General features: G+C 39.9%; 1 protein-coding gene and 1 long non-coding RNA gene across 2 annotated transcripts; one reads left to right on the forward strand and one right to left on the reverse strand.

Moving 5' to 3' along the window:
- Window positions 1–3081: 3081 nt before the first annotated feature.
- Window positions 3082–7280, reverse strand: LOC114243760 (solute carrier family 22 member 6). Its single transcript, XM_089737320.1, has 7 exons — window positions 7048–7280; window positions 6277–6502; window positions 5766–6021; window positions 4931–5250; window positions 4263–4563; window positions 3696–3877; window positions 3082–3302 (listed from the first exon to the last, which is right to left on the reverse strand). The coding sequence occupies exons 1-7, from the start codon at window positions 7278–7280 to the stop codon at window positions 3138–3140; spliced, it is 1683 nt and encodes a 560-aa protein (XP_089593446.1). The 3' UTR covers window positions 3082–3137.
- LOC149500088 (uncharacterized) lies at window positions 3828–12342 on the forward strand. The gene is made up of 4 exons (XR_016325147.1): window positions 3828–4131; window positions 4666–4708; window positions 5018–11589; window positions 12090–12342. It is a non-coding gene; the product is annotated as an uncharacterized LOC149500088 (long non-coding RNA).
- The last annotated feature ends 2557 nt before the right edge of the window (window positions 12343–14899 follow it).

Consider the following 14899-nt stretch of genomic DNA (forward strand, 5'->3'; position numbering starts at 1 on the left):
TAACCGTCGCCCATGGGTGTCAGCAATGCCAGGGGCAGTGACAAGTCGCTGCCCACCGTTAAACATAATTAAAATTTGACATATCATGTAAGTATATCGTTACAATTTTTTTAAGGGATTTTATGACCTGGTAACTACAACCTTTAGGTCAAGTCCTATTTTAATTTTAATGAAAACTTTTTAGATGAAATATGATATTATGAAATGAAATGAAGTTGATTAATATGAAACATTTTTTTTTTTTTTGGTCAGGAGGAAATCGCCGGACTTCCGCCCTCCCCTGGGGATGGAGGGCGGGGCATGTTGGAGTCGAACTGACTAAAACCTCCTGTCACTCAACAACCCGCGTCCGAACCTCGCATGAGACAGAACCCATGAAAAGGCAAAGGGGGGAAAGTGAAGCGTTTAGTGCGGAGCACATCTCTGCCATCACCCTCCCCCTCGGGACGCCGGACCAGCGATCGTCGCCGCCACGACTACCAGCCCTCTCGGTCGGCAGGTTATCCGGAGCCCGCCTAGATGGCGCCGGTTAGAATGGGTTATCCTACGGAATACCCCGCTGGGTCAGAACCAGCGTGGGTCGAGGATAGCCGGCCTTCCATCACCCGGATGCTCTTGCGTAAAACGCGTGCAGAGCAGCTTGCACGTCGTCTTCTTAGGCCCCCTTCGCCGGGCCCCAGACCGACATCTGAAGGGGACCCGAAACACTTAGAGGGCCAGGGCTTGGGCGAGATCCGCCTCCCTGGCCCCCGCTCGACGGCGGCGGGCTTGCGCGTCTCTCACGCGCCCCGCCGCCTCCTTCTGCAAGATGGTGCACTCGCAGAAGTCGAGCATCGCCTTCCACGACTCGTCGTCGCCGAGCATCGATGCCACAACACTCGGCAACGACAAGTCATTTCCTATTTTTGCGACGAGGACACGGCGCCACCCCTCCCATGCGGGGCAGGTGACGAGCGTGTGCTCCGCCGTGTCCAAGTCGCAACCACAATGGTGGCACTCTGCCGTCGGCTCGGCTCCGATCCGGTGCAGGAATTCCCCGAAGCAACCATGCCCAGTGAGCACCTGCGTGAGCCGGAAAGTGAGGCGTCCTCTGTCACGATAATATGAAACATGGCATGAAATGAGATGAGATGATATGGGATGAAATATAATCTCAGTAAAATGGTGGTCATTCACTGAGGCTTTTTCAGTGGACTTTTTGAAGGATCCCGAGAAGCTATGTTTAGCGGCTTTGTTTCATTTTCCCACGTTTGTGCACTTTCACACATACTAAATAGTTAATAAACAACAATTTCACTCCTCGCGTTCCCGCCAAAAGTCGTATCGTTACATTCAAATGTTATTTTCAAGTACCTACGTTATATTACTCGTAGGCGTAGGATACTACGAGTATTTTGATAAATTGATGATTTCCTCTCATCGAACAGTACTCAAGTAATTTGTATTTCAGTTACTAGATCTCACTCAATTATATTTTACTAGTGAAATGGACTATCAAGCTTACAGTTCACGTGGTGTTAAGCGGTTACCAGAAATGAACACAACGTGAATAACGATTTGAAACGTGAGGTCGTAGTTTTTTTAAACGAGTTTTTTTTTATTGCTTGGAAAGAGGATTGAATGATGGATTTAAGTAATAATGCTCAGTATAAAGAACGTATGTTCAGTGAAATGACCTTATGAATCTGTGAGTCACACACAAACACACAAAGAGAAGGTTGTGGGAACAATATAAGTTCTTTTTGAAGTGAAAACTTCTTTAGAAACGTTGTGATTTCAAACCGGATGCAACGGAAAAAACGACAGGTAAGAGACACAAATACAAAAATGTGTAGGATGAAGCCAGCAAAGAGTGAGACAGAAATATAGACACTATTTAACACAGCGCCATCTGTAAGATTTTTTAATACTAACGTGTGTATGAAAGCTCTTGTAGTAAATTTTAATTTAGGATTATACGTGAAATTAAAATATCAATTCACAGAGGGCGCTATCTTACAATTATTTACTAATGACAAAATTTTACATATACTTAAGACGTTTAGGATAATTGTATTTTAATTTTGGAAGGTTTCACTTCTACCACGTGTGAATTGCACACATTTTTCTTTTTTTTTTTGCTCACGATCCTGATTTGCCGCTAGTTTGACTCGACTTGATCCGACTTTAATATTTATACATTCCGTTTCACTTCAAACCTCCTTTAGGGTCGGTCTTGAAAATGTATTTACAATAGTACTCTATAATATAACAAACCACAACAACGCCGCATCAAATAGTGTTGTTTAATCAAGATGCCAACGCCCAACACAAATTGGATATAACATTTTAAAGAATACTGTACAGATGTCGCACGCTTACTACCACCTACATTAGGACAAAACATTTCCACTGCCGATTCCGAAACAAAACGTGAGTGCTTACTAACAAAGCTTATTTATTAACTTTGAGATAATCTATTTGATAAATTAAATTCCTTTAAGCAAATTGTAAAGGAAAGACCTTGAATGACTGATTATTGTGTGTTTTATAACTATACTTATTTGATGTATTAATACTGCTGTTATCATTGTTGAGGTGATAAATTTTAGTTTTTATTGGCATGTTAAATGAAATGAAAATCGTCTGGTATAGCATTTTCTATGACATTGCCATAGATAATACATACTGCCAAAAATATTTAAATTAATAAAAACATGAGTGACTGGTTTTTTATTTTTTTTTAATTTTTTTTTTTTTTTTTTCGGGTTTCTATTGTTCACTGATTCACACTGTGTCCTTGTGCAACATATATCCCCCACTCACTTACTCATTAAAAACATTCCGAAACGTGCACTATCTCTGACCTAACGGATAAGACACCCGAAGTATTCGTGTCGAATGACGGAACTATCAATCTATCTACTTACCAGCCCATAAATGCCTACTGCTCGTCATATTATGTCATCCCCAAATCTCGCCATGACAATCGGTCCTGAACTGCCGGCTCCCTGCGAAAGCGACTCTACGTCGCCAAAACTCCACCTTGTATTACACCGAACTCAAGGATCGCCATCAAACAATACAAAACTAAACATTCATGGAGTTGTTTATTAGCTAATGACCCTATACAATTAAGTTTTATGAATTATAACAGATCAAATATTTCCTAGTTTACATTTTGTTGTACCCAGCGCTTCTGCTTCAGCCAAGGTATTGGGCATCTTGGTTCCCAGCGTCTCCGGTTGTGTCAGCACCAGCAACCCTGACAGGATACCCATCGCAGCGAACAGCAGTGATGGAATACCAGGCCAGAAAACCATCTGAAATTTTACACATCGAATAATCAATAGTCAATATATCCGGTATAGGATTTTGGCCGCAGCAGGTTTTCTCTTCTAGGCCTGACATGATGACAGACAAATAACATTATTTAGAATCTTTCATCAGCTATATATCTAACAATCACATTATCAGACGAATCAACTCTTCAATTAAAACATCGCTAATTCCATCCAGAATGTAAACACGTACTCACACAATAGTCCGGCTGCCAACGAGTACTTGTGAACACACTTGTCTTAGATATACGTAGGTCAGCCATTTGATGAAAGGTTTCGACACACCACCTCTAGTCCTATTCACTTTTTAATCAAAATAAATTAGGTATATTTACTTCATAAAATACAAGGATAAGTCGACAGCTTCTAACTTACGAGCACAGGAGTGAGCGGAGCAGTGATGGATCCGATGCGCCCGATCATGGACGAGAATGCGAGCAGGCTGTGTCTGTACTGCGTGGGGTACAGCTCGGACGTGTACAGGTACAGGGATGTGAACACCACGGAGATACCGAACTTGCCCAGAAGGAATACTATCAAGCGAAGAATCGTGAGATCTGAAATAAAATAAAAATTTCATCAAGCTTATCTACTTCCGCTTAGACTCACTAAAGAAGTGTATACGCCAGACAAAAGTGCCACTTTCATATCTGTGAGACACACGATGATGTCTACACGTACATACGCGTAAGGGACACGACACCACATGCAAAGGCACCGTTGGGACCCGACTTCACGCACGCACAGGACCGAGATGCTGGCGCTGAGGGTGCGCTGAGGGTGCGCCGAGGGTGCGTCGAGGAGAAAGGAGGTAAGGAGGTTATTTAATTTTCTTCAATTTAATTAAAAGTAATTTTAACCAATACTGGTAAATATAAAAACTGCAACGCTCTGAATGTTTTAGTTTGATTACTCCGTTTTTATAAACATTAATATACTTACTAGAGGGAATAAACACAAATGCGATATTACAAACAGCGCTAAAGAAAAATCCACCAGACAAAGTAGGCTTCCTGCCAACCCTGTCCAGGATCAAGACTGCTGTATAGAACCCCGGGATTTCCACGGCACAGGTCATGATGTAGTTCAAGTATAAGGTATCTGATAAACTGGCAGAGTTGATGGAGAGGCCGTAGTACACGAAGGTCGTGGTGATCCACCAGATCGGCGTGGTACACACACGGCGGAGAAGAATCCTGGACTTAAATACAGTCTTGAACAGTCCTTCTTTCTTTTCGTTTTCCTAAAATTAATTTACTATTTTATAACTAGTTTTGTTATTCATAGTATAATGTAACATTTTGCGGAGAGAAAAAAAAACAATTCAATTAATTTTTTGGTTTAGGCATCGCATCCTTGCGCATCGAACGCCCGCGGAGAATACAGAGGTATGTTTGAAAAAATTTCGCTATCCCGATTCAAGTTTTTGCCCAATTTGTTTTAGTCAGTAAGAGCTACCGTTACATCTGGTTCTACTCCATGAGTAATGAAGTCGCAAAGTGGTAAGGAATTATTAGCAACCCTAGCCGGCCAACTGCAAGGTGTGATCTATTATTTTGTTTCATAAATTGAATCGTGTCTGGAAGAATACCATCACGTCAACGACTTACGTCTTCAGGTGGAGCTGGTGGAGCCAATAAGCCGTTCATTGAGCTTTCACTAATAACCTTCTTATTTATCTTAGCCACTCTTTCCAGGACAATTTTAGCATCATCGAACCTCTGCTTGGATAACAACCATCTCACACTCTCAGATAATATCCAGTAGTAAGATACCATGAAGAAGCATGGGATGTGGAGTACCATTATGAGAGTACGCCAAGGCTGGACCAGCCAGGCTATACTGCCCAAGGTTACCTGTCCCACCGAGTACATAGCGGTGCAGGTAGCACTGGTTAATACTCTGTATTTTGGTCCTACGAATTCTGCAGCTGGAAGATTTCAATGGTGATAAAATTATTGTATTTTTTATTTTCATTGTCCCTGTTAGATAGGTCACTTATTACTGGTGGTAGGATCTCTTGTGAGTCCGCACGGGTAGGTACCACCACCCCGCCTATTTCTGCCGTGTAGCAGTAATGCGTTTCGGTTTGAAGGATAGGGCAGCCGTTGTAACTATATTCGAGACCTTAGAACTTATATCTCAAGGTGGGTAGCGCATTGTCTATGGACGCGCATGTCTATGGGCTCCAGTAACCACTTAATACCAGGTGGGCTGTGAGCTCGTCCACCAATCTAAGCAATAAAAAAAAACTTGATTTGAGCACAACTCTGGCCAATGTTGTCAACAATGTAAGTAGTATCTTACTTGAGAATAAACTTTATGGTACATATATACATCTGTATGTAATATATGCATATAGCATTGTGTGCTCAGAGCAAACTAATATACCAGCATAATTCAAACAAAAATACGTAGGCTCTAGCATTAACCAAATATTCTTACCAAAAATATAAGCTGAACTGAATGTACCGGCACCTAAACTTGTCTGGATTAATTGAAATGCCAAATACATGGGATAATTGATGGAGAATGCTCTTATCAGTCCAAAGAGAGATAAGTTAAAGATGCTAATGATTAAAGCTATTCTACGTCCGAATCTATCAGAGATATATCCAGTGACAGGTAGGACCAGGAGAGTTCCGATGCTGTTTAGTGTTCCAGCCAGAGCTCGCATCCATTCGTCGCAGCCGAGGTCAAACTGGAATTGGATATATCCATTTTTAAGAACCACCAAAAATCTAGTGATAGTCTCTCAATTGTTTGCATCTCTTTTGTTTCCAGTTATAATACTATTTTAATGATTGTTAAAAGTATAATACTCAAAAGATAATAAATACAATAACTTTATGATAACTATGTGACGATTATTGAATCAGTGTATTACTGTGGCTCTGGAGTTTGTCATAATCAATCGGAATTAAAAGTCAAGGAGGAAACATTACAATGAACTCACGTCGTAAACAACAGAATTGTCTCTGGCGTAAACAAAGGCTTCACATTCAACGACATCGTCGAAGAATAGATTCGAAGGACAAAAGTCTGTCGACCCGTTGACGCCGGTCGGTGCGAAGCGCTCGCAACTAGCGAACCCGGACTCGCTTTGAGGGATGGCATTCGGAAGCCACTGAGGTACAAATATGGAGGTTTTACTGACTTCACCGCATTCGGCGATCCGACATCTGGAAAACAACATAGATTAGTTAGTTAGCGCAGAACATAACTTCCGTGAGACCTTCTTATTTCGCATGTAGTTGACATAAACTCACTGCCGTAGTTTGACGAATAGATGCATAAAGCTAAGGGTCAGTGAAGTCATAGACAGACAACAGTTTGCGCGACTATCAATCAGATTATAGGTACCGGCGTGTGTTCCTGGACTCCTCAAGATGTGGCCAGTATATCCTCGTCTTCCTTCAGCAGGAGCTCAAATGGTTTGGTTGCTTCTATTTTATGGCTTAACTAACTTTTATCATCACAATTAACTGTCATCGACACATTTAACTCGGCGATCGATAATGTTGAGCGAATAAAAACTGCAGAAAAACCGCGTAGAGGAATTCATTCAGGAGCTGGTCCGTACTAAGCGAAACTAATCTCTAGATCCAAAGCGTGGATGATCACGGCGCTTCCCGACAGTGATGACGAATTGAACTGAGCCAGCGCGTCATACAATGAGTAAACGTATAAGCTGTTTACTATCACTATTATACTATATAATTCTCACCTATGTGGTATAAACGCAGCAGAAAATATAAATTCGTTCATGAATGCCGACATTAATATTGGAATCGCCACGAGCAGTATGTTCATCAGTTGAAACCGTCCGAACTGGCCCAGCTCGTCCACCAGCACATCGTCCAGGTCTACAGGCCCCTTCGGACCTGTAACGCTATCCTTATTGGCACTTACACTAATCGCATGAGGTTCTATTGTGTCGTATTTTAATTTATTAGACATTGTCACAGTCTGGTCTTAGCTTTTGCGAAGTATTCGCTCCTTAAAGTGTTCGTAATGAATGGTTACAAATCACGTTGTTATAATCCTATTGACTATTTTTATCTATGAGGAGTTCTATTTCATTTAGATAAACCCTGATTTCATTCATAATTAAATCCCTTTAGGCGGTTAGTTGTAGTTTAATCCTATAAAACTTGTATTTTAAACTACCCCAAGGTTTTCTTATCGTAGTCAAATCACGTCCGCGTTGAGGTAATATACTTACATGGCACCGGTTTGATTACAGTATGTACTGCGTAGGAAATTGATTAATAATTAATTAGTAGGTATTAGATAGTAGTTCGTAACACTGTCACTTATACATTTATATTAGGAATTATCTAGGCAGGTCTTTCTTTGCTTTGGTTTACGTCGACACGCGGTAGGCGGTAGGCAGTAGACGATAGATTTGTTTTCTGTTTCTGGATACACGAGTCCACAGAATGATTGACATGGCGTGGGTACCACTCGTCTCAAAACACGAGTTCGAAGCAAACGCATGACTTTCATAGCAGTTTCGCCAATAAACTTATCGTAAGTACACATTTAGTTGAGCGATCAGCGTGCCTTAAGCACGGTACTTATCGCCGTAGACAGAAATCTTAACGACAAATCTACCGAACCGACGCAAACTTACTTTCCTGGTTCCGTAATCTTTCACGGATACCATTCAGTAGGTCAGATCGATTGATAGAGTACAAAAATACACGTAAATAGTATTTATGCTTCCCAAATTACATAAAAACCATCTAATGTCCTAGGAACTCACTAGTTATAAAAGTTAATTGTTCATAAAGAATTATTGTAATTATTAGTTAGTTAGGCAGTTATATTGTACTGAAAAATTGTCAATAAGAACTAGGTACGCTGTGCCCACAGCAGCTTAAATTAATTTATATTTAAAAAAAATTTTTAATGATTGATAACACACGACCATTCGGACTAGGGTGCCCTGGAGTATTGGAACCAGGGACTGATACACACAGGTAGCACCCAAACAAGGAACAAACAGACACGTCAGTCACTCGAATGCTAGATGCGACAATAGAGCCTATGGCCCTTTGAATACTTAACCCGTAGTGTGACGTAGCACTGATGAGTCCTCCTAGCACCTTCACACATACGCCAAGTCCTGATCTAGTTCCGCTGTAGGACACAGTTCGCCGCTCGACGAGCTCTCGACCTTCGCCATACAGAATTATCAGCGCTACAACTATCTTATCATATTGAACAGCTCGTAAATAATTAAGAATTATTTTTTTAGATAGTGATTTAGATTTAACCAGTTTAAAGGTTCCACGATTCGGTGATTACCGCTTTTGTTTCGCAGTTTAACATCTTGTTATCAAAGTACTTTCTAAAAATGCCCAAGTTTTTTTGTTAAATCAAGTTTGACGGACGGTAGCCCGCCCACCGAGAGTGGCGCAGAATAGCCGCGGTCTGGAGTCGTGCGAGGATACATCCCAGATTTAGTAACGTTTAGGTGACCAAACGATAAGCACTATAGTCGCTTCAACTCCGACATGCCTCGCTTAGTTTCTCCAATGCATAGGCGAAAGTCCTGACCTAAAAGATAAAGGTGCAAGCTTAATACTGACATTTGTAAAAATATTCAACATGTTACCAACTCGTCGCCTTACATCCTGAATTTATTCAGAGTTTTCCACCTTTTTCAACGTTGTCTGTCTCGTTACCTGACAAAAATAACGATTCTACTGACAATAGAAGAATTAATTAGATTCAGCGACCTCGCCCACGCTTAGTGATATGACGGTCTGCGCTTCGAGGAACAACCGGCCGTAAAACCTATCTAAAGATTACTTCCCCTCATACCTACAACGAAAATGTACTTCACGCTTACATTTGAGAATGGAAATGCGAATCATTCAGAACTTTCCACAAAATACCTGGATACTTTTGGAGAAGAAGGACCCTTTTGTCATGGCGCCGGAATTTCAAAGAGTATCCCTGCAGCTTTCCGCGAGTATCGGGATTCTGGGGGTCGATATTTCGAGCGATGTCCAGTTTCAGAGTCATTTGGAAGGTAAAGCCAAATTGGCCTCTAAAATGTTAGGAGTTCTCAACAGAGCGAAGCGGTATTTCACGCCTGGACAGAGACTTGCGCTTTATAAAGCGCAGGTCCGACCTCGCGTGGAGTACTGCTCTCACCTCTGGGCCGGGGCTCCCAAATACCAGCTACTTCCATTTGACTCCATACAGAAACGGGCTGTTCGGATGGTCGATAGTCCTGCTCTCGCGGATCGCTTGGAACCTCTGGGTCTACGGAGGGACTTCGGTTCTCTCTGTGTTTTATACCGCATGGTCCATGGGGAATGCTCTGAGGAATTATTCGAGATGATTCCCTCATCTCCTTTTTATCATCGCACCTCCCGCCATCGGAGCAGAGTTCATCCATATTATCTGGAACCGCTGCGTTCATCGACAGTGCGTTTCCAAAGATCTTTTTTGCCACGTACCATCCGGCTTTGGAATGAACTCCCCTCCACGGTGTTTTCCGAGCGCTATGACATGTCCTTCTTCAAACGAGGCTTGCGGAGAGTACTTTATGGTAGGCAGCGGCTTGGCTCTGCCCCTGGCATTGCTGACGTCCATGAGCGACGGTGACCACTTACCTTCAGATGGGCCGTATGCTCGTCTGCCTACAAAGGCAATAAAAAAAAATAAAAAAATACTTAATATAATAAATAAAACTCTATTCATTGTACAAAAACGACGCATCAAAAGTATCTAGAGACCCCGCGGCGAGGAGTACCCGGGACTGCCTTTGCCACACACTACACGACTCACACATGCTACTATTTTTTTTATTTCAATACATCGTTAAGTTATATTACCATTGCAGGCAAATGAGCAACCGACGTACTTTATGCTGAATGGTTACCCTTGTCCATGGACGTCAGCAATACCAATGACACACCCAAGCCGCTGCTTACTGCTGAATAATGTGTGCAAGCCCATTGTGAAGAAGGGCACGGCATAGTGCTTACGGAGCACCATGAGAAAAAGTTCATTCCAAAGTCGACTCCACGAGCGAGCTAAGCTAAGTAAAAACAAGATGACAATGAGATCAACTCACACAATTTCTTATAGCATCCTCAATGTTGCATCCTCAATGTCCAAAATTACGATACAAAGCATGTGGATAACCGAAGTCCTTCGTAGACTCAGAGGTTCCAAACGATCCGTAAGAACAGGATTATCGACAAACCGAACAAAAGCTTAGCGTTTGATAGAAATACACCTAATTTAATGGTTTCGAAGTGAACTGGTTATGGCACACGGATCAAGGGAGACACACTAACGACGAGGACAGGAGGAAAGAGTCTTGCGTCGCACCGGACCGGCGAGGAGTGATGTGGTCAACAGCGGTAGCCGTCATAGTACACAAGATATTTCACAGTTGCCTGAATCTCGCTAACGACATTTTAAGATAAGATTGCATATAAGCATGTACGTATACAAGTTCCTAACAACAACATTTGGACCGTCGCGCGTCGGTCTACACCGAAATTTTCATTCGCTCGGGGAAGATATTCTTTTTATCATTAATTCCCAAAAAAATACTTTTTACCTACTTGACTACAGAACTCCAAAACATAATTACAATAACAAACAGATTCAAGTCGAATAATAATATTCACTACGATAATAATAATCTTTGTCCGCAATTAAAGTAGTTTTTCGAGTAAATATCTCTGATATTTAAAAAAAAGTACGGACATGCTACCGGTTCCAAATGTAAACAGAGGCAGAGGCGGTTTCCCGCCTGTCCATAGACCTGCGGTTTCCTCCCGCATTAGTGGGGAAGATCCCAAAAATATGTTAACTAATAGAAAAATCATTAACATGCGGCGCATATAAATTTTTCAAAACTATTAGATATTTGTTGGGTTGAATGAATCAGAACAAAGCTGAAAGAAATCAATAACACTAACTTATCAAACATTGTTGTACTAATCAGAAAATAAAAAAGCCGTCTCACTAGTATATTTGCGAAGACGGCTGTTGTGAAATTGTTCCAAATTTCCAAACACGTTACATAATTACATACATAATTACATAATTACAAACATACATAATTAATACAGTAGCAGTATTTTAAGATCGGCGGACGATTTCGCGGCTAATCACCTAGTCTCACCATTTTATTAGATAGCGCGAAGTATAACCTGAATGCAAGTCCTCTTCAGCAGAAGATCAACAAGACAATTGCACGCGCGCCGGATAATGCCCAAATTTATAAACTATTGCAAGTATCACTTTTACAACTTTTATTAATGTTTTAATGTTTATAATTTAATGTTTTTAGTATACTGTACTTTTGTTCGCAGTAACTTAGAATACGCTTCACAAGTTTTGAATCCTCGACATAATATGTATATAGAACGAATTGAAAGAATTCAGCGTAAATTTATAAAGTACCTTTGTTTTAAATTAAATATTGCCTATAACTCTAATAATTATGATAACCTTTGTAAAAACATCATCTACTTCCTCTTTACTTGCGGCGTGAAGTTGCCGACATTATATATTATTTAAAGATCGCTAAAGGTTTGGTGGATTGCCCGGAGCTCTTATCCAAAGCTGACTTCAATGCACAGAGAATATCTTTAAGGCATCGAAATCTAATTTCTCTGCCACGAGCTTCCACCAATTATAGGCAAAACTCATTATTTTTACGTGTCGGTGGTGACCTGATCAGACTTGGCAGGTTCTTAGATATTGACCCATTTTATTCCTCTATCACAGGACTTAGACGTCAGCTTACTGCCCGATGTTTCCCGGGCGATGACGGGACAAGGGGTGCAGGGCCATGTGCCGGTGATGTGTACGAGTAGGACAACCGATTTTTATTAATTTGTGACATTTATACATAAGTGTACATTTAAATTAGTCTGGTGTTTTCCTCCTTTCCTTATGTTGTTTCCCGCTTGCTGATTGTTTTTAATTTTTTTATTTCTATTATTTGTTATATTATTTACTATGTTATTTGGCTGTTGGTTCTCCTTGTATTAAATAAATAAATTTAATGTTTTTCCTTCGTCGTACCAGCTGTTCATGAATACACATTTACTTGCAACTAAATATTGAAGGTCGTCATGGGCATGAGACGCCCGCGTACCTGCTCTTATCGTAATATTTTACAGTAACTATCTCTTCTCACTCGTAAACGAGCCTATTGGTAATAGAAGAGGCGGTAGGAAGTAGACACGTGACTGATGTCAATGGGCTCTGATTGCCTCTGAGTACCAAATGGCTCAAGAGTTTGACATTATTTCTTCTTTTAGAGTGTACAGATTCAGAGTATTTACCGGAAATAATTAAGGTACCTACCCGTCCCGCGCAAACCTGCGACAGGACTATGAGCACACCGACACAGCTCGCAAGGACGAACCCGTCTATACCGCACAGTATGATATAAAATACACACAGTTAGTAGGGCACTTTTTGACGAAGTATGTTGCTGATAACTTTATTTCTGTAATCTGACGAAGCATGTTGCGGATAATAACATGTACTTTTAGGTTAGGAATATTGTGTTCTTTTTTTTATAATTGAATAAAAATCTAATTAGTTAGTAAAAAAAAGTGTTAGTAGGGTTGTGTCTATTGTGTCACAGTTAGTGGGTTAGTACCACTAAAGGCGAATTTACATTACGAAATTAGTGGCATGAAATTAGTTTCGTGACATTAGTTTTACCAACAGTTTCACGTGTAATTTAATACTTTCGTAATGCATGCATTAATTTCATGCATGCAAATTAGTTTCGTGCCCTGCGCGATTTTTTGGTGAAATTAGTGTCATGCAACTAATTTCATAGTGTAGACGCGACGTGAAACTAATGTCGCGAAAGCGCCTGCGCTGTGCGGACGTGTGTAATAGTGTGTATCTGTAGCTCGCGCGCACTTCAAGCGTTGAAAATGGCAAACCAACGATGGAGTACAGATAAAAATATACAATTCATTAATGAATATCAGCGACAAGAGTGTCTCTGGGACCTGAAACACCTATAGTAAAAAATTAAAATTATCTTCACTCATTCGAAAATATTTTTATAGCTCTCAGGATCTTCATCTGCTTATTCAGAGACTAACTTCATTGCACCTAAATGCCTTCTTGTTAATCATCCTCGAATCTACCAACATCTTTTTTTTTCTTGATAGTCTCCATTGATTATAGCAAAATATAGCTTTGATGCTGATGGCTCCACGGTTACTGCGATACTGTGGATTTCGCGACACTAATTTTTTTACGAAATTACTTTCGCATATAGGGAAACTACTTTCGTGAAACTGAGTTCAAGATGACACTAATTTCGTAATGTAAACTCCGCATAAAGAACCAGCAACAATTGTATAAAATTTCAGCTCGATCGGGTCCATCCTCAAAGATCCTGTAGAACTAAAAGAATAGAACAAGCAGGTCGTTTCTATAAAACCGGGGAATTTTACAAATAATTTTTTTGTTTAATCCGCATTAATTTACCATTTGATAACATTTGCAACGATTGTTACATAGTACAATATCTTATCTCTATTTGTATGCTACCGTAAAACTGTCACGAGATTGTCTGTCTCTTTTGTAAATTACAGATATTTACATAAAAATTACTCTTTAGATGTAGGACCTTGATAATTGATAGTACCTATCCTTAGATCACCGGATCCAGTTTTTTCTGCGACTGTTGGCTTGTATGTTTAAACATCTAAATATTAATACGTGGAACAAAAACTTTGTACCCTTTTTACGAAAATTGCGCAGACGGAGAAGTATGAAATTTTCCACTCTTATAGAGAATACAGAAAAATAGTGTAGAATGCATTTTTTATGTATAAAGAATACATTACACCCACTACCATGTATTTGACACACACATGCAAATATACCTACTCTTTTGTTTATTGTTAAAGTCTGATCAAATTGAGAATAGATCAATATTGTTTGTCTTTACTATTATTTGTCTATAGTCTCGTAGTAGCCTTGGCGAAATCTATGATAATAGAAGTGAAGTAAAATCTTTGACAATAGATCTATAATAATGTTCAAACGTCTAATTTAAATTAATAATTGGGTCATACACAAAAAGGGTAAAAAAAGTGTTATAGCAATGTATCATCTAAAAGAGCAAATTGGCGAATATTTGAAAGTATTTAAATCGTAAAGGTACTATATTACTACTCATTTTAATCGTATCTTGTAAAATATTACATTTCATAACTTCATTTTGATGGCGTTAAACATCAAAAAATCTCTTCCTGTGGCCTGTTACAAGACGAAGGTATAATGTTTGAACCATGTTTAAAAATAGTTAAAGTACCCTATATATTAAAATTATTTACTTGTAACACAAACAATATAATAAAGATGATAATATTGAGAATAAAAAAAATATATCGTTACTATCTGTATACAATAAATCCAATAAACTTATGGTTACATGAAATGGAGTCTTTTCTGTGGACGCGATAAAACGACATCAAATTTTAATTTATTCGACCGCATTAAGTTTTTTTTTTAACTGTTGGCATCACTAAATAGTGGCCATTCCGGCGTTTGAT

The sequence above is a fragment of the Bombyx mandarina genome, chromosome 23 (assembly GCF_030267445.1).
Source record: "Bombyx mandarina strain Sakado chromosome 23, ASM3026744v2".
Lineage (NCBI taxonomy): Eukaryota > Metazoa > Arthropoda > Insecta > Lepidoptera > Bombycidae > Bombyx > Bombyx mandarina.